This window comes from Malaclemys terrapin, chromosome 2 (assembly GCF_027887155.1).
Source record: "Malaclemys terrapin pileata isolate rMalTer1 chromosome 2, rMalTer1.hap1, whole genome shotgun sequence".
NCBI classification, from domain to species: Eukaryota; Metazoa; Chordata; order Testudines; family Emydidae; genus Malaclemys; species Malaclemys terrapin.
Window position 1 is genome coordinate 48,204,143 of NC_071506.1, and position 27,214 is coordinate 48,231,356.

Below are 27,214 nucleotides of genomic sequence, written 5' to 3' on the forward strand. Positions count from 1 at the left end.
ACACATAATACTGCTACACACATTTTACCATGATATTACTTACTGATAAGTTATGAGTTTTCACATGATACCTCACAAAGCATATCTTGTACAAAGATTATTACAATAGTGTGGGGAGTTTGAATACGGGGGTGCATTCTGTCACACAGAGTGCCTGATTGTTTCCCACTGCCTTGCACCTTGTGAGGTCATTTATTCTTTACAAAAGCAGATGTAAAATGCCACCATCCTGATTTGATAGCATTTTGCACCCATTTTGTACAAGTATAAACAAATGCACAAGGTGCAAATCGGAGAATTAGGACCAGAACCTTCAGTAGCAATGAGAGAGGCAATGATACAGCATATAAAATCCAGAGATAGATCCCCTGCCTATTTATGGCAGATGTCTTATAGTTAATGTCCCAAAAGAATGCTTCCTCTGATAAAAGGATATTGCTATCTCTAAGATAGATTAAACTTCTATTATATTTATCCATATTCTAACATTCTTCTATCTTTTGAGGTGTCTAGTATCCATGAATAGAATCAAATTGAAACATGTTTTCACTCTTTATAAAACTATTGCTGCTCTGACATTACAACTATTTTATGGTGGTCAGATGCTGTACCATAGGCTACCTTGAACTTGCACTAAGGATGGGTGGACCAGTTGGGCTATAACAAGTACCTGCAACTTCCACTCATTCTTTAATCAGAACTTGATCTTTTTGGAAAAAAAAATTGCTCAACTTTTTTTGCAGGAAGTTCAGTCAACTTTTTTTACTGAGGGTATTATTCATTTTTGCCAGTCTTTGGACTTCCTAAATCAAGCTGGAATTGGAATTAAATGTGCCAAAATACCACAGGAAAAGCTATTTTGAAAGAATTTCTGGCCTGACTGGAAACAGGAAGGAATAATAATAATTAATAAAACCTCACAGAAGAGTCTGGGTCTCATGAGACTTCTAGCTCAGTTTTGCAGTCCAAAGATGGTTGGATAGTTTTGGATAATGATCAGAAAAGTAGTCCAAACTTCTGAGTGCTTATTTCAGCTGCACCAAACGTCCAACTCTCTATCTGTTCATCCTTTTTGATTCTCTCATTCCCTGATAGATAAAGGCTGTATGGATGTGGATGACTGACAGTGCCAAATGCCATTGAGAGAGAGAGGAAAAATGAATATGGCGAAGAGACCCAGTTTTGGAAAGGGGCTTTAGAGACCACGCAGGGGTTGAGGAGCACCTTCAAAGTACTGCCCCTTTGCCTCACTAGCTACTGTTCTGTTGTCCACATGTGACTCCCATCTATCTCACTCATCTGCGAGTGAATTAGTAAAACCATGGATGTATTGCTAATCTGTTCATACTTTAGTTAAAATATAAATGTAATATTGTCTGCAATTATATGAATCTAGCAGAGTCAAGGGAGAGGGTAGGGACGGCTTTGTGGCCTGCATCATGCGGGAGGTCAGACCAGATGATCATAATGGTCCCTTCTGACCTTAAAGTCTATGAGTCTATGAGAATATATGCCATAAAAATAAATCAACTTTTTTTTCCCCTTTGGCTTTAAATCTAATGTCTGATGTGTTAAGATTTTTTCAGTAGATGGCGCTATAAGATACTACTGTACATGTTAAAAAGAAGAACAGGAGTACTTGTGGCACCTTAGAGACTAACAAATTTATTAGAGCATAAGCTTTCGTGGACTACAGCCCACTTCTTCGGATGCATATAGAATGGAACATATAATGAGGAGATATATATACACACATACAGAGAGCATAAACAGGTGGGAGTTGTCTTACCAACTCTGAGAGGCCAATTAATTAAGAGAAAAAAAAACTTTTGAAGTGATAATCAAGCTAGCCGAGTACAGACAGTGTGATAAGAAGTGTGAGAGTACTTACAAGGGGAGATAGAGTCAACGTTTGTAATGGCTCAGCCATTCCCAGTCCTTATTCAAACCGAGAGACTAACAAATTTATTAGAGCATAAGCTTTCGTGGACTACAGCCCACTGTACATGTTGGCAACTTACTGAGTTGGTGAGTCAACTTAGTAATTATACAGGAAACAGCCTGATCAAAATCATTCTAAGTTGTAAAACATTCAATTTGTTACTTATTTACATTATTTTTATGTTTCAGCTCGCAGCTGGATTTGTTCTTGGTGTCTGTAGATCATAGAGAATGTGATCCTAGTCCCTTTGACTTCAATAGTAGCAAAATCAGGCCTAACTGTAGTATTTAGGAGTGTGCTTGTCACTTTATTGACTTATGCAATGGCAGTATTGCTTTTCAGTGTTTTCATTCCAGATATTTTCTATTTCAAGACTATATTGGTCACGATAATTGACAAAAATGAAATTATAAAATGTAAAATAATAAAGTTATATAGGATGTTGGTGTGGATGAAAGCAAGTGTTTAATTAGGAATAATTTTGGTTTGCTTAGTTGCTTCCATTGTAGCAGGATTAAAACAGATTTATATTGATAGTGTTCAACCAATTATTTGTGGTGAGTTGCATATAAAGTGAGTAATTATAGACTTCTTCTGAAAAAAGTGTAAGTGGTGCTGAACTGAGACTGTCGTGAGTTTAAAAGGAAACCTCATAAATAGAGCCCTGTGCGGATACAAAAACATGGATCCACATCTGAAAGAATCAACTTGTATCCAACCCGCAATCTGCACTCCATCTCTTATCTTTATCCACATCGGCACTGCACCTGCAGCAGCACGCTAACTCATAGTGCCTTTCATGAGGAGTGTCTGAGTGCGTGCATGTATATTGTATAAGAAAGCTATATGGCTTAATAAATGTGCATGCAATTATTGTTTTTATTTTAAACAGCAATCTTATACAACAGGCATCAGAACAAATAGCCTTTTACATTAAAAATAATAAAACAAATGTCTTAAGTCAATAATGCTCAAAATCACAAACTAAACTATAAAATAAGAAAGTCTGCCGCCTATTTAGCTTGTGATTTATAGTCATCACACTTAGCTCAGCATTCCCAGTTTCTTTGCAGCAGTCACTGTTCTCCCTGTGGAAGCATTCAAGGGGAATACTATTGCAGGGATACCATGCTTCAAAGGAGCTTAGCCCTGGCACCTCTTGGCTTGGCAGGTCATCCTCCTAGAGGGGCTGAGAGAGGGGAGCAAGGTGCTCTGTGACTCCAGATCAGTTTCCCCAGTTGGGCACAGGAGGGGGGGTGCAAGTGTTAGGGCCAAGGGGGTACAGTGCAGGGGTGAGAGGCACAGGAGGAGGGTGCAAGGGTTAGGGGTGCTGGTGGGGGGGTGCTGGGGGTAAGGGTACAGAAGGGGGTGAAGGTGTGCTCCAGTTGCCCAGCCAATGTTTAATTTCTGCCATATCAGGTCAGTTGGAGAGGGAGGCAACTGCTTCTGCAAAGTAAGTTAGTATTGCTTCATGATAGAGCAATGAAGTCAGGAGAGACTTGCTAGATTACTTTTATGTTTAAACTGTGCTGATAAGCGCATAGGGGATTTTGCTGCCTGTCTTGATCTATCACCTCTGCTTTTTCTGTATGGGGTGGAGGAGAGGGAATATAAACTCTGGAAGGCAGGGAAGCAGCCTCATAGGCTATGAGCTTCAGACAGCTGCTTCCCCACTTTTGAGATCCTATATTTAGAGCCCTGCGCCAATAAAAAATTTGTATCTGCATCTGATCTGCTATCTGCAAAAATGGTACATGGATATAAAGTGAATATCCACAGACTTGCAGGGCTCTACTCATCGGAAAGATGCTACACTTTGATGTTTTTTTCCTAAGTGCCTTAGTAAATGTATAAATACTCTTTGTTCCTAGATTCCATTATATCAGGAATAGAACATTCCCGGATGCTGAATTAAACTTGAAGCTGGCCTCCCTTCAGCAAATTGCAGATATTATTTTTCAATATTCACATTGTAGTTTTAGAAGACTATACCCAGAGTTTTTAATTGTTTTCCTTTTATTCCATCCCTTATGCAAAAATTCCAACTGTTGATGAGTATCAGCAGTTCTGCAGAATAATGGGTGATTGAAGTGCCAGAGCTCACAGTCATAAAGAGAACTCAAATACAAGTAAGAGTGCAAATACCACTCAGGGTACAAGTTTTGAATACCACATTATTCTTTGAATAGAAATAGAAGCAAAAATCACACAAGAGGTCATTTCAGGACTGGAATGCTGTATTTTTTCTTGGTAGAGAGCCATACACATCAATGGGGATATTGACAAATGTTTAATAGTAATACAGTAGAACCTCAGAGTTATGAACATCTCAGTAATGGAGGTTGTTTGCAATTCTGAAATGTTCGTAACACTGAACAAAACGTTAGGGTTGTTCTTTCAAAAGTTTACAAATGAACATTGCCTTAATACAACTTTGAAACTTTACTATGCAGAAGAAAAATGCTGCTTTCTCTTTAGTTTAGTAGTTTACGTTTAACACAGTACAGTACTGAATTTGCCTTCCCATCCCACTTTTTTTTTTTTTTTTTTTTTTTGTCTCTGCTGCTCCCTGATTGCATACTTCCGGTTCCAAATGAGGTGTGTGGTTGGCTTGACAGTTGTAACTCTGAGGTTCTACTGTATTAGAACTAGAAGGCATAATATTATAACACAATAAATAATTTGGAGCAACCCCACCTCTTTTGTCATGATGGTGCCATAACACCACCTATACCTCTTGAATTCCAGGGCCTGTTTTTTTGTGCTCAGTGCAGGACCCGAGAGATGCGGAATTAAGTTGATTTACATCACCTTTTCTGGGACCTTATTTCTTGAGCCAGTTGGAAGCTGATTTGGCCTTAAATGGTATAAACATGGCTTCCTACGGCCCCAAGGGGCTATTCTGGCAACCAAGAATAGCCAGAGTATAGAGAAGTTCTATAGACCTGTGCCTCTCAAAGCTATCCCATTTAGGTCACGGGGCTGGGAGAAGGAATAGTTTTGGGCTGCTATGCCAGTTCTACACCATCTGGGAATTTTCCATACACACCTGTAGAATTTCCAGCTGGCCAAAGCTGTCAGTTTTGCACTCCTGCAGGATGGACTAGTTCAAAGGGACAGGAGCAAAACAGTTAGAGCTGCAGTGAAGTACTATGCCAAAATGTCTAAGGTCTGGCTTGGTGAGACTAAAAGGTGTTATATGGTACTTTGGAGATGGAGAGAAGTAGTGACAGCACAACAGAAGCCATAACAGAGGTGGCATGGGGCACGTGGATACAAATGTTTTACAGTCTTTTGGGGAGGGTCAGTAGATGGGACAGCATGAGAATTGATTTATTGTTGAACAAGGAAATCAAGTATTAACCTGTAAGGCACCTAATTACTGTGTGTTTTTATTTTTATTTTATATCATAATTTCATGACATGATAACAGAAAACAATTGACCAGCTTGTACCTTAAATTGTCAAGGCAATGTACAATAAAACACCTATAAACTTATCAGCAAGTCCTCAAAATGCCGTCAGTAATACATATCTATTAGACAAAATATTAATAATCAAGAAGCAGTTCCTGTTTCAAAAAGAAAAATCAAATTCATGTTAGTAATGCTTACAACAAAACTCTAATTACTTTTATGCAAAACAGTTATGAAAGACTAAGTTAAAAGTATGTTTTCATGCAGTCCCTAACTAATTCAGAGATCTACATCTATTTTATATTTTTATCTTGAACAAATTGTAGCAGTTCCTTACCAACGCCTATTGTAGTTTTTCATAATATAATCAAAAGCAAAGAACAGGTTGACATTTTAAGCTGGTACAGTAAATAAAGCCTTTTCAATCTGCTTGGTACAGCGGTGGACAAACATTTAGATAAGAACATTTCTCTTAACTATATTGCAGATAATTTACTGACCAAAGTTGGCCATAGTGAAAACTGCTTTTAAATGTATTGCTCCAGCTCCTCGCTGTTGCAAATCAATATAACTCCACTAAAGTCAATGGAGCCACACTAATTTACACCAAATAAGGATATGGCTTACAGTACTTATATGTACCACTCACAAACTGGTGCTTTCTGGAGGGCTTTAATACACATAGGACTCTGAAGGAAAGCACCACTCTGAAAAGCTTACAGATAATTGCTACTAACTTTACAAAGTACTGTGAAATATGTAGTTTGCAAAAATCTTCATTTACTTCTCCTTTTTCTAACTAGTGGTGTTCTCCAAGGCTCAGTCCTAGGACCAATCCTATTCAACTTATTCATAAATGATCTGGAGAAAGAGGTAATAAGTGAGGTGGCAAAGTTTGCAGACGATACTAAACTGCTCAAGATAGTTAAGACCAAAGCAGACTGTGAAGAAATTCAAAAAGATCTCACAAAACTAAGTGATTGGGCAACAAAATGGCAAATGAAATTTAATGTGGATAAATGTAAAGTAATGCACATTGGAAAAAATAACCCCAACTATATACAATATGATGGAGGCTAATTTAGCTACAACGAATCAGGAAAAAGATCTTGGCGTCATCGTGGATAGTTCTCTAAAGACGTCCAGGCAGTGTTCAGCGGCAGTCAAAAAAGCAATCAGGATGTTAGGAATCATTAAAAAGGGGATAGAGAATAAGACCGAGAGTATCTTATTGCCCTTATATAAATCCCTAGTATGCCCACATCTTGAATACTGCCTGCAGATGTGGTCTCCTCATCTCAAAAAAGGTATACTTGCATTAGAAAAGGTTCAAAGAAGGGCAACTAAAATGATTAGGGGTTTGGAACAGGTCCCATATGAGGAGAGATTAAAGAGGCTAGGACTTTTCAGCTTGGAAAAGAGGAGACTAAGGGGGGATATGATGGAGGTATATAAAATCATGAGTGATGTGGAGAAAGTAAATAAGGAAAAGTTATTTACTTGTTCCCATAATACAAGAACTAGGGTTTAAAACAAATAAAAGGAAGAAGTTCTTCACACAGCGCACAGTCAACTTGTGGAACTCCTTGCCTGAGGAGGTTGTGAAGGCTAGGACTATAACAGCGTTTAAAAGACAACTGGATAAATTCATGGAGGTTAAGTCCATTAATGGCTATTAGCCAGGATGGGTAAGGAATGGTGTCCCTAGCCTCTGTTTGTCAGAGGGTGGAGATGGATGACAGGAGAGAGATAATTGATCATTACCTGTTAGGTTCACTCCCTCTGGGGCACCTGGCATTGGCCACTGTTGGTAGACAGGATACTGGGCTAGATGGACCTTTGGTCTGACCCAGTACGGCCTTTCTTATGTTCCTTCCTTGCTTCTCCCAAGCAGATGGATCTTGTGGCATTTTGTCTTGCTTTAGAATGGTAGATATCTTTCCCACAGTATGTGGGAGCTCCTTCGTAACTGGGCATAATCTCTCTTGCAGGTTTGGTTTCATTTAATTTTTCTAATTTGTGTTGTTATATTAATGCATTGAAGGAATCTGTAGAGCTGTCTAGTTCTACTCCTGCAATGATTATATCACTGCATCTGAGCAGATCTATAATCATATAGGTCCTTAAAGAATAGCAGAGGAAAATCTGGATTACTGTCAATGCTTGCTTGCCACAGTGTCCCCTCTTAGCTAGGATGACCCTAAGCCTGTTCCTATTGAAGTGTTTAATCTCCTCTGTTGCCTAGTAGGACTCAGAAGACAGCAAAATATTCTTCAACTACAGTAATACTTCTTGATGTGGTGTCTTAAATGCTGTGCAAATTTTGCTCGTTCTCTGGGATTTTACATCACTATCAACTGCTGAAAGATTCTTCAGTTTAACAGTCAATATTTTCTCTCCTCTGCTCTGAACCCTTATTGTTAGTGGCTATGAGGAATGGAAGAACAGCATTACCAGTAGAAGGCAATTTTAACTAGTGGGAATTCTGGCTTGAATACATTTGTTCTTGAATGAGTTATTTGATTTTTCTGTGTACTTAAAATGCAGAGCATATTACATTTTAGGGCCTAATCCTGCAAACATTTATCCATATGAACAATTTTACACCTGTGAGTAGTTCTGTTGAACCCAATGGGAGTAGTCACTCATATATAAAGTTATTCCATATATGTAAGTTTTTGCAGGATTGGGCCTTATTTGACAAATGGGATAAAATGATGAACAAATCATTTGAGACTGATACTTTACTAATTAAATAGGACTACTCTGAACATCATGGGCTTAAAATTATTGAAGATAGTTTGTAATATGACCCCATTTACTTAAACATATAAAGCTGGAAATTGGAAATTTTAAATGGCTATTTTAAAAGATGCTAATAAGATCTTATGGTTACATAAACAGATCTTGCTTTAGTTTTTCCTTAGAGTGGAGCATAGACTCTATAAATACATAATGTTTTAGAATGAATGAGAACCATAATGGATGACTTTACAATTATTTTTAATAGAAAATCAAAACTTCTTGAGAGATGAGCTGGGTTATCAAATGGGTCCTTTCCATCTCTGCATTTTCCACAGTGGCCACTGATTTTGTATTCCTCAAAGCTTTTATGTGCCCTACTTCATTATAGACAATGGGAGCTGTAAATTTTGAACTCCTCTGAAAATCAGATTCATGGGGAGACTCTCAAACGCACAAATGGGAGTTAGGTACATAATTTCACTGACTTTCAATGGCAGTTGGGTGCCTTTGAAAATCTCTCTCATGGCTGAAACTGAAAGTTGGGTACCTAAAATCTGTGGCCATTTCTGTGAAGTTTGCCACATGGGCCTCTGAAAACATCTGCTGGTCCCCAGTGGTTATCTGTGCAACCAACTAAAAATTGAGTCAAATATTCAGACCATAATTAGTTAGCTGTACACAATTGACAGCATTATATGTTTAGTTCCAAAGGTTCCATTCAGGAAAGAAAACCACAACAACAATGTGAAGATAAGTGTTTAACTGTGCTATGGATGTTTTCTCTTCAATAGATTCCCTCCTGATGCTAGCCTAAGCAAAGCAAGAACTTTGCAAACAGAACTACTGATTACTCATTAAATGGCACAGTTACTTTACAGGTGTGGAGCACATATCTAGTTCAGTTTGATTCTGCCAGCTAAGCAGCAGCTGCCACCATATTTTATGGAGGGCATGGAGGAGAGCAGAGGATAGGAGTTGAGGGGGAATTCCTCCTGCACAAATTACATATAAAGTGAAAAATCAAGAGCGTTTCACAGTCTCTCGCATTCTTTAAAATAGGAAAATGAAAAAATTGCACAGAACTGGCCAAAATACTTATTGATTCCACATGCATGAGATTTTGGTTATTGTTATAAATAAGGTTTTAACCTTTTTTAAAAATAGGTAATTTACATTTCTGTTCCCATGAAGATAATGATGAGTAGTTGACTTCAGTGGGAGCAGGCAAATAAAAGTTTAAATGTATATAATTTACTATCCACTGCTGATCAAGGTACGTACTTAACTTTTAACAGTCTCTCCAACAATTCAACACTTTCTTTATGCAAGATATACTCATCAGTTTATTCATGGGATGCTGAATGGACAATGGGTCCTCTGTGTTGTTTGTTTGTGTTAATACTATAGTTAATCTTACTTTCTTTTGATCTTGTTTTCACTGGTGATTTTTATCCATTACAGTGATAGGAACAGTGCAACAGCTACATCAGTGCAAACCCTTAATGTAGACAGACAATGTTACTGTTTGCACCAGTGGAACTCTCCCCTGCTTAAAACCAGAGTAAACTGCATTGTTCAAAATTGTAGTTATAGCAATTTAGCCTGTATACACTAGGGGTTTGCATCAGGTTTATGATTACAATGGAATTCAGGACTGCGGATGGCTGAAACTGAGGCAAATCCCCAGTGAAGAAAAGCCCTTTACTACCAAGTGAAATACATTCAGATCTTAAAATTGAATACTTTTTGATGCTGTGATTGGATTGTCTTAGCAATGTCAGAAAATATATAACTTTTTTTCTTCCTAGTTTCTAAAGGTACTTCATGCTTCCAAAATGTCTGTTTAACACTGTTTATGTATAAAGGATAACTATTACTTTTGTAAAGTCTTTACAGAATAAAGCAGTCAGATCTATTTCTAAACAAAATTCTAAAGGATTTAAAAATCTAGAGTGAAAGACAAAGAAATGTTTGTTATACCGTAAACTCTCACAACAAAGCTAATAAAGTTAATCTGGTTTTACTGGATGTAATGGAGACCAGAATCTGGCTCTGTGACTCTTTTCCTTGCCTATTCTCCCCTCCCCCAACTTGCTACATATTAGGCTTTTATGTGGATCACTGTCTTAGGCAGAGGTTATGAGTTACTGGGCAGAGCCCTGGGACTCCAGTTCCACTGTGTACACCTCATCTAATTGCACCATGCAGAAAGCAAGCAACGTTTGCAGCAAACTTTCCAATAAATTCTAGCTTGAGCTATTTCAGGAAATACCTGCAGGCAATCCAGGCTATGTACAGTTCTTGCATATCAATATTTCTCCATTTTATTATTAAATGAGTAAAACTAATGTTCACAAACTGAGACCATTGGATGAAATGGCTTATAAGTGCAACCATTCTAATACTTATTTTTTATGCTTCTCCTTCCTTATTTCATTAAAGGGAATGCATTTTGTCATGCTCAGTAGAATCTTAGTGTAGTGAATGTCGAAGGTGTTGTTAAATACTGTGGAGTCAATGCACCTGGAATGCTCTAGAGAAGAACTGAACAGAAATTAAAATATGCTTGCAAATGTTATGTATGTTTGAGTTTAATGGTCCATAAGGAACATTTTAAAATTGGAGATCATGTCCTGGCTTTATTAATGCACCAATTGAGGAAAGCATCCCTATTCAGTAAATTTTAAAGCCACTGTTTAAGGCCATCAAAGTCTATGGAATTTAAGCACATGATTAAAGTTAAGCATGTGCTTAAGACCTGTCTTGAATAAGGAAGACTGAATTGTGGGGTGAGAGATTTCAATTGGAATCTTCCATTGCAAATGGAGAGAGAAAAAGAGGGTGCACATGTGTCCTGTTTGGTGTGAATTTTATTAAGACTAAAGAATAATTACATCATCACTTAAATGTCTATTTCCAGTTAATTTCATGAGGAATATAACTTAACCTACTCCCTTTTCATAGTCTCCATGTTGTAAATGTGATTATTGCCTACATGGCCAAAGTTCACTCAAGGCTTTTGCCTTGGAGGCTTCCATACCTGCCCCATCCCATTCTCCTTCATCTGACCTGGTTAGGCAATACATAGAAAGATTACAAATCTCCACTGCAGGTAACTGTCATTTTTATAGGAAATTAAGGAAAAGTTAAGACTTTGCTTCAGGAACAACATCACTAATTTAGGACCTAGTGCTGCTGAACTCCAAGGGAGTTTTGTCATTGACTTCAAGGAGCAAGATAAGAATCTTAGAACAGGGATCCAAAGCAATTCATATTTTATGCCACACAGACCAGTGGGGTGGAAGGAAGGAAATGGATGGGGGAGAGGAGATAGAACTGATGTGGAGACACAGTGCAGGGGGAGAATTGGGACTGGCTGGGTAAAGAGACTAGGGACAAGGTGTGTGGTAGAGAGGGGACTGAGAATAGCTGGCAGGAGAATAGAACTGGAAGCTGGGGTATGGGGAAGAAGACTGAGATTTGGAGTAGGGAGAAAGACAGGTAGTTTGAAGGGGGAGACTAGGACTGGCTGGGCAAGCAGACAGGGACCGGGATGAGAAGCCTGAAGAGTGAAGATTGGGACTGGCTAGGTGAGGAGAATGGGAATTAGAGAGTCTGGTGTGGGGAAGAGATTGGACAGGTTGGAGGGAATGAGGCAGAAGGGGTCAAGTTTGGGAGGAATAAGCAGAAAAGTCTGTGCCCATTGGAGCACACTCCCCTCCAGATCATGGAGTGAAATCCAAGATTCCTTAGTCTCAAGATTCCTCAACGGTCAGCAAATATCTGTGAAACCCACTGACAAAGAATGTGTCTCATTGTCCTGTAATGCTGGTGCAAATAGAGGATAACAATGTACTACTGCTATCAGTTACTCCATTTGCTCAAGTGGCAGAGATTTGTGTGGTGAATATAAAGCATCCTGCTTATGACCCATGTGGATGTCAATATAATGCCACATGATTGAAAAATCAGAAATTCTGTTTTCGTGCATTTAAAAAAAAACAATTCAGCACACAAAAACTATGTTAAAAGAACATTTCTATAAGACCTCTACCTCTAGGCTATTCTATGGCACTGTGTCCTGAATGAGCAGGAGTTCTGTGGGGGGAAAATAGTATGTGATCATGTAATTAAAGACTGTATCCTAATGCATATGCACAGGAAGCCAAATTAAGCTTGCACAGGTAACCTTAATTCTGGCATTTCCTAACTTTGGAGTGCTTGACTTTGCAACATTAAAGTTCTTTTAAAATTGATGTTTTTATTATATGCTTAATAAGGTCATGTGAAAAGATATACTTTCGTGTTTATATATTTTAAAATAATTCTAAGTGTAATAACACATGTCATGGTAGAAAACTGCAATGAGGTACATGCTTATCTAAGGGGCTGAAGATCTTTAGCTTTGGACTTATCTCACAACACATAACAGCTACTGGATAGATATATCTGACTATGGATGTACTCTGTTCATTATTGTTTTGAGACACAATTCTGGTATGCCATATGCCAGCAGCGGGGACTATGAACTGCAGTCAGTTACTTTGAGTTCTATACCTCAAATCATTCAACTGTGGGAATAGATTCTTCAAGGCAGATGTCTAGGAGTTGTCAGATCTGTCAGTCATGTCACACTCTGGATTGTTATTTTTTGTTGGTTGAGAGTAGCATGTACAGTAGTCCTAGATAGGAGAACAAAGGAAAATACGATGACCATATGGCTTTTAGAAGATGGTGTTTGTGTCTCCCTTGCTCTTTCTAACTGAGAGAACTGGGTTAATTCTAAAGATTTGCGTAGTACAGCAGTATAAGCAATAGCATCAGGAATTTTTTTGTCTGTGTGCTATTTACAGAGTAAAATAACAGGGAAATTAGGCTAAAAATATATCAGGGCTAATGAAACATCAGGTTTCAGAATACAAGCCAACCATCAACTGCCTGGGTTTAGGAACACACTTCCCTTATGGGCAGATTATTCCATAATGATGTATTATAGAATTTTTATCTTCTTCTGACGCGTCTGACGCTGGCCACTGTTAAAGACAAGATACTGATTAGATGGGCCATGGGTCTGATCCAATATGGCAATTACAATTCTAGACAGAATAAAAATAACATTCTGAAAAGCCATCTTTGTTTCCAAAGATTTTAAAATAATGGATTTCAGATTAGTCTGTCACCTTCACTCTCTTCAGATAATTTCAGTCATAATTCCTGGCCACATTCTGAACAATGCACTGCTGTATAATGTAGAAAACAATACTACTTTAAAATGTTTTAGTTTTTGTTGCTTTAATTGGTTTTTGAGGTAAGACATAACTGTTCAGGTAAAATTATTTTTTGTCTGATGTAAGACTTTTTGAATGAAGCATCTTCTTCCACAATCTTGGCAGTATTGCTTGTTGTAACTTGCCTTCTGAGTCCTCCTTTGAGGTAAGCTTGGCACATTGTTATGTATTAACTCGAGCTGAAAAAATTGAATTATTCCTTGCTGTGATCCTTATGGTTAGATGACAGATGTGTCGTACAGTGAGACCAGTTTGCCTGTAAACTGTATAGTTAGCATTCATCTCACCGCTGGCTGAAGGGCTGAGGTTTATAAAGTGCTTAGCACTTATATGACTCTTTACTTTTTCAAAATGCTGTAAAGGCATTGACTAATTAGCTTTCACAACACCACTTTGAGGCAATTAATTATTAGCATTCCCATTTGACATCCAGAGATAGTAAGTGGTAAGGAGCTAAATAATTTGGCCATGATCACACAGTGAATCACTGGTAGAGCTGGGATTAGAGAGCAGGGAGTAGATTCTCAGCTGGTCTAAATTGTTATAGCTCCATTGACTTCAGTGCAGCTATGACAATTTACACCACCTGAGGATCTGCACCCAGGAGTTCCCAGTCCCAGGTTTAATCTCCTACTTGCCTCAGCTTGTAACTGCCATTCCTCCTTTCTGTGACAAACACTCTGCTGTTGATTTTACAATCATCCCTGAAGATGCAGGAGTTCAACCTCCCTAAACCTTCAGAGGACTTGAGAGCTGTATGAATCATGGGTCATCTACAGAGGACAGTGGCCCAGGTCTCAGCACAGCTGGGTAGAAACATAGAAATATAGGGCTGGGAGGGACCTTGAGAGGTCATAAAGTCCAGCCCCCAGTGCTGAGGCAGGACCAAGTAAACCTAGACCATCCTGACAGGTGTTTGTCCAACCTGTTGGTAGAAACCTCCAGTGATGGAGATTCCACATCCTCCCTTGGAAAGCCTATTCCAGAACTTAACTACCCTTTATAATTAGAAAGTTTTTCCTAATATCTAGCCTAAATCTCCCTTGCTGCATATTAAACTCATTACTACTTGTTCTGCCTTCAGTGGACATGGAGAACAACTGATCACTGTCCTCTTTCAAACAGGGCTTAACATCTTTGAAGACTGTTACCAGGTCCCACTCAGTCTTCTAAGACTTCAAGACTAAACATGCCCAGTTTTTAAATCTTTCCTCATAGGACAGGTTTTCTAAACTTTTGTATAATTTTTTTTGTACTTTCCTCTGGAGTCTCTCCAATTTGTCCACAACTTTCCTAAAGTGTGACACCCAGAATTGGACACAGTACTCCAGCTGAGCCCTCACCAGTGCTGAGTAAAGGAGGACAATTACCTCCCATGTCGTACATACAACACTGCTGTTAATACACCCCAGAATATTAGCATTTTTGCAACTGCATCACGTTGACTCTCATTCAGTATGTGATCCACTGTACCTCCTGGATCTCTTTTAGCAGTACTATCACCTAGCCAGCTATTCCCGTTTTGTAGTTGTGCGTTTGATTTTTTTTCTTCCTAAGTGTAGTACTTGTTGTTGAATTTCATTTTGTTGATTTCAGACCAATTCTATAATTGGTCAAAAAAATTTTAACTTTTTAAATTCTACCTCTCCAAAGTGCTTGCAACCCCTCCCAGCTTAGTGTCATCCTCAAATTTTATACGCATACTCCCCATTCCATTATGCTACTCATTGATAAAAACATTGAATAGTACCAGACCCAGGACTGTTCCCTGCAGAACCCCACTAAGTACTCCCTCCCAATTTGACAATGAACCCTACTCGTTTAGTATGGCCTTTCAACCAGCTATGTGCCCGCTTATAGTAATTTCATCTAGATCACATTTCTCTAGTTTGCTTATGGGACTGTCATGTAGGACTGTGTCAAAAGCCTTACTAAAATCAAGATATATCATGGCTACTGCTTTGCCCCTATCTAGTAAGCCAGAAACCCTGTCAAAGAAGGAAATTAGGTTGGTTTGACATTATCTGTTCTTGGCAAGTCCATTCTGGCTATTCCTTATAACCCAATTATCCTCTAGGTGCTTACAAATTGATGCATAGTCTTGCCCATGGCTGCCATGTAGTCCCCTTATAAAGGTTTTGAAGCTGCACAGTGTTGTCAACAGCAGTCACTCCAGGGCATACTTCCATATTGGAGAGTGTACCACAGAGAGTTACCTCTCCCCAGCTTTCTTACTGACCTTTTCCCACCAAAGCTGTGGAGCTTAATGCTTGAGAAGGGCTTCTATGAGCACCTACGCACCAAAGCAGCCAAGAGGGTGAGGAGAACTACATTTTACCCATTTTGTCACAGTTTGCTACTGTGCGTTGTGTCCATTGTTACTATCGGCTAACCATTATTGTTCCTACATGGAAGATAGTATGCAGAGGGAAAGAGGGCAAAAAAGGAGAATCAGGAAGTGAGAAATGTATGACTATTGTTGGCTGATGTAATTTGGTTGGGAGATGGGACAGGAAAACAGAAACAGGAAGTGGCAGCGGTTTGAAAGTTATAGTTCATTGTTAGTTGATTTTTTAGGCATCTCTGGTCAATCTTGCTTTATTTAAGTAGATCAGAAAACCCTTCAGACAGTCAACTTTACCCACCAATTTGTACAAATTACAGTATGAAGGCCTGCATGACAAATATGTTGCCATTTGCAGGACAGTTTTATACTATAGGCAATATCACTTTCAGATACTGTATTTTATTTGGTATTGTATCTGCCTGGTGCTGAGTCTGTCAGCATTTTGGGGCAGGGTCTTGTTATTCATTTGGCATATTACATCTGCTGAAATGGCATGCACATTTGTGATAATAGGTAAATAATTTGTTGGTGTTTCAGCACTGAGTATAAGAACGCTGTCTCAAAAGAACATTTGATGGGTACTCAGGGTGTTTTAAAAAGTACTGCCTACTATATGTGCTAGTTATTATCTAGTAGTTAGATAGGGAACCGAGTCTTTGAACCTCTATGTGTAAGTAGAGTCTGAATGAATGAATGCTTCCCTGACAGCTAGCTGGGAGGGGGAGAGACTTTGGGTGTGTTTATGTAAATACAGTTTCCTCCTGCTCTGCTTAGATATCCAGCAGCTGGAGCAGTGTTTTGCTCAAAGTAATTAACTTTGGCTGGTGTTGGGTTACAAATCACTTTAATACTGAATGCAGGGATAGTGAAATATGGTTACCAATGTTGTAATTAGTGTAGGAATACAGGGAAGCAGGACGGTGCTTAACCTGTCCCAAATGAGGGGGGTCACCATCAGTTGAAAGGACCCCAGCTGAAAGGACCTCATTAAGCCAGGGACTTGAATGCCAGAGAGTGTCTCAGCCAGGAGATTGCAAACCTTCTACAAGGGTCATTCCCTAGACTGATCTGACCTGTTCCTCCCCACTGTTCAAAGAAAGAATTAAGTAGGTTTCATTAGGAGCCTCTTTTGTTATTTTAAATGCTCAATCAGAGTTGAAATCAGTTGTGGTGGGACTGTGTTTCTGCCCAGACTCATAAGAGCCAAAAAATCACTAAGAGATAAAATCACTGCAGAGGGGGCAGTGTCTCTGCCCAGCCTGCAAAAAGCTGAAAATCACTAAGACTGATGTGCAGAGGTCAGAGCAAAGAGGCAGATGGCAGCAGAAGGTGACTGACAGTCAGCTGGCGAATCAGTGGTTGGTGAGGTGGTGAGCCGAACAAGCGTTCAGCAGGGCGGCTGGTGGTGAGGCGGTGAGCAGAGTGGGCGGGTCTAGCAGGGCGGCTGGCAGAGAGGGGCGGCAGGCAAGTGCCTGAGCAGCAGAGTGAATAAGGTTCCTCCTTACCTCCAGCCAGGGTGGGAGGTGAACTCTGCAGATGCACCTCTGAACTCTGGATCTGCACTGACCAAAGACAGCAACTGTGAGAGGGGTGCGGAGAAGGGACGGACACATTAAAGGGACTTTTGGGTTGCTGGACTTAAGACCCTGAGGGGAAAAGGACACTGCCCAACTTACTTGGGAGTGGGTCTTTTGCTCATGGTTTATGTTTATGTATTTGTCGTGTTTTCCCAAATTAACGCTGAGTTACTTCCCTCCATTTATTAAAATATTCTTTTCTACACTCAGACTCTGTGCTTGTGAGTGGGAAAGTACTGGCTCTCAGAGGCGCATAAGGGTGGTGTGTAACGTTCTCAGGTTACAGGGTGGAGCTCGAGCCGGTTCTGTGTTGTATCGATGGAAAGAAAGAAATTGAACCTAGCCCTGGTTGCTGCTGGCGTTGTCTGGGAGAAGGGTTACATATATCCTAGTTCCTGCTCTGCCACTGGCTTCCTTTGTGGCCTGGGCAGGTCATTTATCTCTGTTCTTCAGTATATTCATTCTGCAAAATGGGTTTAAAAGACTCTCTACTTAAATGGGACACATTTAACTGGGAGCACCAAGGGAGCTGATTTAAGGCAAATGATAATACAGTGATTCATACTTAATGAGTCTTAGGTGGAATTAAGTTTACATGAAAAGATAAAAGGTTAGTGTGGTGGTAAAGCATCACACTTGGTATCAGACATATACAAAGAGGCAGGCATCTCTACAGGAGAAAAAATAAGTTGGTTTGGTTACATTAACTCTAAAGTTCCAAACTTTGAATGGTTCAGGTTAAAATTTAGTTTTAACTTTGAATGTCCTGCCTTTTAATTATAATTTTCCTGCCTTTTAATTTTTTATTTACTAACTATATCTATCTCTCATGCACACTCTTTCATTAACATTAATAAAATAGTGGTTCTGTTAAACTCAAACTTCCCACACTGTCCTTTTCTGAAGTCTTTTAGGATAGGCTTATGAATTGTATTAAATATTCTTTATCATGGTTAGATTTCCTAAGCTTCCAGAAGATAAAAGTTGCTTCCACCAGAGTTCAGCACATAGGATATTAATAACTATGGATCTGTAGTCCAGAGGGAAGTGGCTGGTCATAGAATAAAACTCACTTCATCCTCTCTTCATGCTAATATTTAGCAAAACAAGATGTCACGTAACTCGGTGGAATCTTTCCAATAAACAATTTGAGTCCACATTAAATATTTTAACTGCAGTCTGTGCTAAATAATTACTTTTGTTTACTCAGCTGCTTTAGCATTATTACAAGTTTCTGGTCCCAATTATATGGAAGTGTTAGGTAAAAAAGCAAGTCCTCACTCACCTCTCCAGCACCCGAGTTCGTGCGGAGTTGGTATGGGGCTCACAATCTGTCAGAGACCAGACACCAATTCGTTGATCAACGGGCTCACACTATCCTTAGCTTGAAAGGCTTCAGAGTAAGTGTGGCAAGTTTATTAGGGGTGAGCATCAATATTTATACACAGAAGTAAACAAAGTGATTAACAGATCATAATGGTCATGCATAATCAATCAAGATTCTACAGGATAAAACAGGTTAAAAATGTAAATTAAGAAAGAGAAAAGGGGAGATGGCTACTTAAGGGGAGGGGGGTGTCATGAGTAGTTCGCAGGTCAGAGCTTTGATTAAAAGTTCAGACAGAGACATCAAGTCTGGGTTAAGTTTAAGCTCATCAAAAGTTCAGACTCAACATTCCTCCATTTGTAGCTTTGGGATAACTATTTACCAAAAGCTACACCCCATTTTAAGGAGCCAAGGGCCGCTTGGCAATTTCAGCCTGGGCCAACTCGAAGAGAGTAAGGCCCTTGGCTGAAGTAGGAAAAGAATAAACTGACCCACATGAGTCTATGAGGGAGGGGACACACTGAATACAGCAACACAGTATTATAAGGATTACTATGGCCCCAACAATACCCACCAAGAGTTTTTTAACCCACCCAAATCCAGGCAGCCAATTCCATAAGACTCCCCACCAATCATAAGGTGGCTGGCCAGAGGAGTAGTTCTTAGCCATTTCCCTTAGATGTTTGGTACGTTGAAAAGTGTCAGAGTAGGTGTCATTTACAAAAACACAGCATTCTTCATTTATGAGGGCACAAGTTCCTCCCTGGGCTGCTAACATTATGTCTAAAGCCATTCGGTTTTGCAAAGCTAACTGGCACAGCTGGGACATTTCCCCGGCCTGATTCTCAAATAGGGTCGCAGTTTCATTGGTTAAAGATTCTAGTAGTCCCTGTAGACGGATGACACCACCCCTCAAGCTAATGAGACCAGCCCACCTCTGCCACGACAAACCATCACGGATATTAATATCTCTGAAGGTTTCACGGATGTTACGAACGTGGGGAAAATGAGGGGGAGTGAGGGAGATGCGAGAAGGCGGTGTTAGCCACGCTAAATAACATGACCCTGCCCAATCAGGGGAGAGAAAGTAATAAGCTTTGGGCCCGCACACCCAGTATGTTCCATACAATGCGTTTCGGGTATTCCATTTCTCAAAGTAGGAGGTAACCCACCACCCGTTGGACCACTGTTCCCCTGGTAACGCAGAGGGGTCGTTGTGCGAACTGCAGAGGCACAATTTGGTAGTGGTGTTTTCAAAGGGCAGTGTAGTACTGCTTGAGCAGTTGTAGAAGGCAATCGTATGTCCCTTAGCAATTAGTTGGACACCCTCGTGATCTGAACAGGGCTTCTTAAAAGCTGACTCTGAAGGCTTGCCCACCCATGAAAAAGTTGGATCGGGGTGAGGGATCCACATATGGGATAAGTGGGATGCGCAAGGCTTGAAGCCAAGATTTTTACTAAAGGTGGTGCCATTAAAATACATGTTGCATTTACTTGTTCCCACAAAAGTTGACCCCTTTTCTTTAACAAAACACAGTGATCCTGTCTGATTGGTTACCCTGAGATATCTGTTAATTGGCACTCCTGTTTTGTTGCATGTAAGATTGTGTTGGACTGGATCTTTTACTCTAGCCGGTGGCATCCAAGTCATATTAGCAGTGGTCAGGGGAATGGGTGTGAAGGGGAGTCCCTGTTCTGCATTTACTGGAAATTGAGTACAATTACTTCTATTTCCTAAAATACGAGTTTTAACCTCGTGGGAATATCTAATAAAAGCATTATCTTCATAAGCAGAAAATAAACTAAAAAGGCATAATAAAAAACATACAGTTGTCAGAATAAAAGGTCCTCTCATTTTTTCCGAGTCAATTTAAGTCTGATGTCTGAAAGAGGTAAGCTGGTCCACTGGTCGGAGGCAGTGTCCTCAGTGGTGGCAAGAGCTGCTGGTCCGTCACTGTGGTCCACTACTGCTGGCTTGACGTGGGAGTGGTGGATCCAGGATTTGCATCCTTCCAGGAACACTGCAGTCTGGGTTGTTAAAAGAACCTGGTGGGGTCCAGTAAACCTTGGCTGGAGGGTGTCGCCACGAACGAACTTTTTGGCCCAGACGAAGTCCCCTGGTTGGAACGGGTGGATCTGTTCTTCCAGCGGCACGGTCTGGGAAAACTGCGAAGCTTTCCAAAGGGTACGGAGGCGAGCCTGTAGGGAGAGAAACTGGCACGCGGTCATATGATCCCCTCCCAATAGTGAAACATCAGCACGTGGTAGCGCCCTGCCTTTGAAAGGGGGGTGTCCATAGAGCAGTTCAAAGGGGGATAATCCCAATACACGGGTTGGGCGAGTACGAAGGTGAAACAGGACCAAGGGAAGTACCTGAGGCCACTTTAACCCTGTTTCCTGACAGTATTTAGCCAATGTAAACTTAAGCTTCCTATTCATACGCTTAACTTTCCCGCTAGACTAGGGGTCGTAGGATGTATGAAAGGAGTGTGAAATGCCCAGTCCTTGTTCTAAACGGCCAAGGACATGACCAGTAAAGTGAGGTCCGCGATCTGAGTCAAGCACGAGAGGGATGCCAAAACGGGGTACAATGTCTCTAAGGAGAATCTTCGCCACTGTGGCAGCAGTACAATTAGCAGTAGGAAAAGCTTCGACCCAGGAAGTTAGAGGGCAAACCAAAACAAGGAGGTGCTTTTTCCCAAAAGCCTTTGGCATATCTGCAAAGTCAATTTGAAGATGTTGAGATGGAGCAGCAGGCGGAGGTCTTCCACCCTTAATTTTGTTAAGAGGCGGAGCAGGTCCATTACGCTGACATGTGCTGCATGCTTTCACTATTGACAGGCAGTAGGGTTGAATGCCTGGAGCATACCAAAAGTGAGCGATGGTGTCCACAAGGGCGTGCGTGCCGTAGTGACCCCCCTTATCATGGTGCCAGCGAACTGCCACGGGGTATGTGGAGCGAGGGAGGCAGGCTCGGCCATCCGGCATAAGCCAGGTCCCTTTGACCAGAGTGGCTCCGAGGCTTTCCCACGACTGTAGTTCAGCAGCGGGTACTGGTACGGGGTGCGGTGGAGTAAAGGAGGAGGCTGCAATAGCCAACGTGGGCATGGCTAAGGGTAAGACGGCAGCCGTCTTGGCGGAGGCGTCAGCCAGGGCATTCCCACGGGTGATGGGGCTATCATCTTTAGTATGGGCCCGGCAGTGAACTACAGCCAGGACCGAGGGTTCCTGGAGGGCGTCCAAAAGCTTGTGGATGAGGGGGAGGTGCTGAATGGGTTTACCGGCAGCTGTCTGGAAACCACATCCAGAGGTGGATGTGACAATGCACAGCTCCAAAAGCATGCTTGCTATCAGTAAAAATGGTAACGGTCTTACCAGCGGCCAACTGGCAAGCTCGGGCCAGGGCATAGAGTTCGGTGGCTTGGGCTCCCCAGTTGCCTGGCAGTGAGGCGGCCTCTTGAATGTCCCATTCAGAGGTGACTGCATAACCGGTGAAACGCTTGCCATCAACATAGAAGGAGCTTCCGTCCGAGAAGAGGATGCAATCAGGGTTGTCCAGTGGCACGTCAAACAGGTTGTCCCTTATCTGTAAGATGCTATAAACTACTTCCACACAGTCGTGCTGATCCTGGAGGACTGGCAGGTCAGGAAGCAAGGTAGCTGGATTAGGGGGCCCACACCTTTCAAAAATTAGGTTAGTGTCTTCTTAGGCCTCTAGCTGTTGCTGACGATGGGCCGAAAAGACTTGGGTTCTGCCCCTACGCAGAAGGGCTGACAAGGCATGAGAGGTCCAAACCGTGGTAAAATGACCCAGGGTCAGGCTCTTTGCCTTTGTGATCAGCAGGGCAGCTGCTGCCAGAGTCCGGGTGCAGGATGGGGTTCCCTGAGCGACAGGGTCGATCTGCTGAGAGTAAAAAGCAAGCGGGAAATGGTGGGGCCCGCTCAGCTGGGTAAGGACGCCACTAGCAATTCCGCCCCTCTCGTGGACAAAAAGGTGAAAGGGTTTGCTGTAATTGGGGGGGCGGAGAGACATGGAGGAGGCCACACTGTCCTTGAGTAACTGAAAGGCTTGGATTGTGTCCGGAGACCACTGCAAAGGGTCAGGAGCAAGGTTAGCAGTGAGTCGGTGGAGCGGTTTGCTTAACTCCCCGCAGGACAGCAACCAGGGGCGACAGAAGCCAATTAATCCTAAGAAACCTCGAAGTTGTTTCTTGGTGTTTGGCAAAGGGCAGTTTTGGATAGTCTTTATGCGGACTGGGTCCATTTGTCTCCCCTCTGGGGTTAACAGGAAGCCCAGATATCGGACCTTCTGTGAGACCCACTGAATCTTGTTAGGGTCTACCTTGTGGCCTCTGGTGTGTAGGTATAATAAAAGTGCCTTACCATCGATGCGGAGGGCAGCTTCTTTGCGGTTACCTAATTGGATGTCATCTACGTATAGGACTAACGTGGATCCCTGCGGACCGGTGAAGCCTTCCAAGTCGTGGCGGAGGCATTGGCTGAAAATCGTGGGGCTGTCTCTGTAGCCTTGAGGAAGTCGTTGCCAGACATAACTTTGTCCCTCCCAGGTGAAGCCAAAGAGATACTGAGAGTCTGGGTGCACAGGAATGCTGAAAAAGGCTGATTTTAAGTCAATAACAGTGAACCACTCAGCATCCCAGGGGATTTGGCTGATGATAGTAGCTGGATCAGGAACTACTGCATGAAGAGGGACCACATACTGATTAACAACCCATAGATCCTGTACAAAGCGCCAACGAATAGTGTCTCCGTCCTTTTTAGGAGGCTTTTTGACAGGCAGTATAGGGGTGTTACAGGGAGTGCGCTGAGGGCGGACTAGCTTTTGTGCAATGGATCCCTCGATAATGGGGCGGATGCCCTCCCGGGCTTCCAGCGACAGGGGGTATTGAGGGACTGACGGGGGGGTTAAGGAGGGCTTCACTTGAATCCTTACTGGCTCTGCCGAAAGGAGCAGGCCAACATCAGTGTCAGAAATTCCCCAGAGGGTTAAAGGCAAGTCAGTGAGGTCAGGGGAGAGAGGGGGGGGTTTCCCAATTACCCTGAGTTGGGGCCAAATCTCCTAACACTGTCATCAATAATCCTACCCCTTCAGGAGTGCAGGTTAAAGTAGCCTCAAGCTTATAGAGTAAATCCCGGCCCATCAAAGGGATCGGACAAGCTGGGGAAAAAAGAAAACGGTGAGAAAAACATTTATCAGCATAAATAACATTTAGAGGCAAAGTGAGTCCCAGAGACTGTGGGTTGCCCTCCACCCCAGTTGCAGTTTTAACCTCAGAGGATAGCCAGGGAGAGGGGGCATGATTTAAAAGAGAGAAAGTAGCTCCAGTATCAATGAGGAAGGAGACAGGCAGTCCTTGGACTGAAAGGGTTAGACGAGGCTCTTTGCTGGGAGGGGAGAAAGTGAGGAAGGAGCCGGCTAAAGACATTAAGGAAATAAGACCATCACATTGTTTGACTTCGCCCCCAGGGTACCATCATTGAGGAGGCTGAGTTTGCTGCAGCTGCTGCTGTTGCCCATAGTTGATCCAGGCCTGGGGAACGGGCTGAGCTGGTGGTGCAGGGGTGTATTCGTCCCTGGTGTAAGTATCTGCGGATGCGACCGGATCCTCTGGGCGTCCCCAGGGGAGGGGTATGCAACCTGCTGCATCTGCTTGATTTTTTGCCTAGTAATTACTTCTCCCGAGGTGTGCCCTTCCATTTCCCCCTTATCCCTCTGCAGAGATTCCGATCTGGAGTCCTGCAGATTCCCCTCTGCGCCCTGGAGAGAGTCCCCCTGCGGAGGAATAGGGGCAGGTGCAGTGGGGACCAACTGACGAGTCAAAACACGCCGTGGTTTACACCCTTCATCGAAATAACATGGAGGGGGTTCACTCTCGGGAGAATACCTGACTGCCATAATTTTTAAAGATTTCCACAGCTCTGCTGCTGTGTCCCAACAAAACCAGTAACATAACTGTCCCGGATGGTCTTTTTCGATCTGGCTCCTTACTCCTCTTAAGGCAGCCTGTTCGAAAGAGCCATACGAAGGCCACCTCATCTCCGGGTCAGCCAATACCGCGGTATACCCAGTCCAATTCCTTACACACAGTGTGTACAACTTCCTCCTAGACATTCCTGTCTGTACTGGGAGTTTCCCTTCGTTCCATAACTTATTTACAATCCCCAACGGACTCTCAAGAGGCACGCTAGTCCCTTGACTGATGGTGTCTGACAGGAGCCCTCCAACTGGCGTTTACCCTGCTGTCCAGTACACGACCCCTCAAAATTGAATTGGCTGGGAGAAATCTCCCGTGGCGCCTGCCAATTCGTATATGAGTGGTCTGACCACTGGACAGAGGCACCGCACCAGAAGGAAATCCCGGACGAGCCCCCAAATTGTTAGGTAAAAAAGCAAGTCCTCACTCACCTCTCCAGCACCCGAGTTCGTGCGGAGTTGGTATGGGGCTCACAATCTGTCAGAGACCAGACACCAATTCGTTGATCAACGGGCTCACACTATCCTTAGCTTGAAAGGCTTCAGAGTAAGTGTGGCAAGTTTATTAGGGGTGAGCATCAATATTTATACACAGAAGTAAACAAAGTGATTAACAGATCATAATGGTCATGCATAATCAATCAAGATTCTACAGGATAAAACAGGTTAAAAATGTAAATTAAGAAAGAGAAAAGGGGAGATGGCTACTTAAGGGGAGGGGGGTGTCATGAGTAGTTCGCAGGTCAGAGCTTTGATTAAAAGTTCAGACAGAGACATCAAGTCTGGGTTAAGTTTAAGCTCATCAAAAGTTCAGACTCAACAGAAGTATTGAGAGCCCCAGTGGCTGTGATATAAAAGTATTTTATTTTTTAGTTAGAAGGTCTAACCAGTGCAAATGATTTAATTTCCTACTCCTGAAATCAGATTCAATGATACTGTTCATAAGAAAGTGGCTAGACTGAAGGTTATTATCAGGACAAGCCTCAGTGAACTGAAATTCAATAACCAGGCTCTCATTTGTCTGCTCAAAGATGACATTATATTTAAGGTTCATTTCATTTTGGAAAGTTTAATGCTAATAAAATGAGACAGTTTTGGCCAGAACCATACTTGTGTGGTGCCGAGAGCTGCAGCTTGCCCCAGGCACCAGAGAAAAGATTCATGCTTGTGGAAGGACAGGCAATGTTTGGCCTTCCTCAGTGAAACTTTAAATGGTGGCTTCACACAGAGGCGATGAGTGACGGGGGCAAGCGGGTCACCTGCCTCCCAGATTTCTGCCTTCTATTTAACAATAGTTTCTACCCAGAGGTTTTCAAACTGTGGGGCATGCCCCCATAGGGTGGCATGGAGGAATGTTTGAGAGGGTGAGTGGTAATGCCAGGCAGCTTGAGCCGGCTCTGCGGGGTGAGACTCTGGGAGGGAGCACCACCTCTATCTCCTGACTCACCTCAGCAGGCCACCCAGCCTGTCTGGGTTGCGGGGCGGGAGGGAGTGAAAGACACCAAAAATTGTAACTCAAAGGGGTGGGGATCAGCTCAAAAAGTTTGAGAACTGCTCAGTGAGTCTGGGAGTGGAGATGGTGCTCCCTCTCTGACATACATCCACTGCAGTAATTATTGCGGTTTTTCATGTTCACACTACATCCCCTTTGTTGGCAATACACATCCTCACCAGGAGCGCTTCCACCAATTTAAATAACAGTATGGGGCATTATGGGGCCCTGATAGCCCGAAGCTCCGCCGCCCAGTAGAGCTCCAACAGTCAGCCTCAGACAGTAGGGCTCCAGGCCATCAGCCCATTGGGGCTGACAGTTTGGGCTGTCAAAGGCAGCAACAGGTGGTAGATGCATAATTAAATAAAAAGATTTTGCAATCCCTTCACAAGCATCTGGCGCTCTGGAGTTGGCTCACAGTCCGCCTATTGACTACCCCTGGATTAGATCATTTGATCTATTGGATTCTCTCTTAGTCCATCACTGTCCCTCTGTTTAATTAGTAACTAGAATACCAAGAAAGAAGATAAAAAAATGTTGGAAAATCTGCAGGTATGCACACTTTGCTATCTTTCTGTCCCTGATTTTTGAACAGCAGTAACTCAATATACTAGTAACTCAAAAATAACACCTCAGGAGTGATATTTCCTCTTAATATGACCTTGTTAGCCAACCTTAGATTGTCTGGCATTATGACGGTGCTATTCATCTGGAAATAAATCACAGAACCATTGTCCATAGTTATACAAATGCATTCTTACTTACAGCAGGTTTTATTTCCAGTCCATTTTTATGTAAGAGGCATACTCAATCCTGTACCCTTTACCGTTTGTTCTACCATCTGAATATTGAGTCAGTGTTTGTATTTTATTAAACAAAGGCTTGTAAGCCACACACAATTCAATGTGCAAAACATGAATTACTCCATTGCCTGGCACCAGCTTAAAAACCTCTTATCAAATTTCCTTTATTATGCAAACAATCCTATGGAAATTCTAATTTGAGAACATATGTGACATTGTTCACATAGAGATGCAGAAACAGTATCTGGGATTCTTAGACGTGGCTTCTGTGAACAATGTATT

At 42.1% G+C, this 27,214-nt stretch overlaps 1 protein-coding gene across 1 annotated transcript; it reads right to left on the reverse strand.

Annotated features, from left to right (window-relative positions):
* Positions 1-18,714: 18,714 nt before the first annotated feature.
* On the reverse strand, positions 18,715-26,941 carry LOC128831963 (syncytin-2-like). Its single transcript, XM_054018936.1, has 2 exons — positions 26,895-26,941; positions 18,715-20,841 (listed from the first exon to the last, which is right to left on the reverse strand). The coding sequence occupies exon 2, from the start codon at positions 20,495-20,497 to the stop codon at positions 19,043-19,045; it is 1,455 nt and encodes a 484-aa protein (XP_053874911.1). The 5' UTR covers positions 20,498-20,841; positions 26,895-26,941; the 3' UTR covers positions 18,715-19,042.
* Between the last annotated feature and the right edge of the window lie 273 nt (positions 26,942-27,214).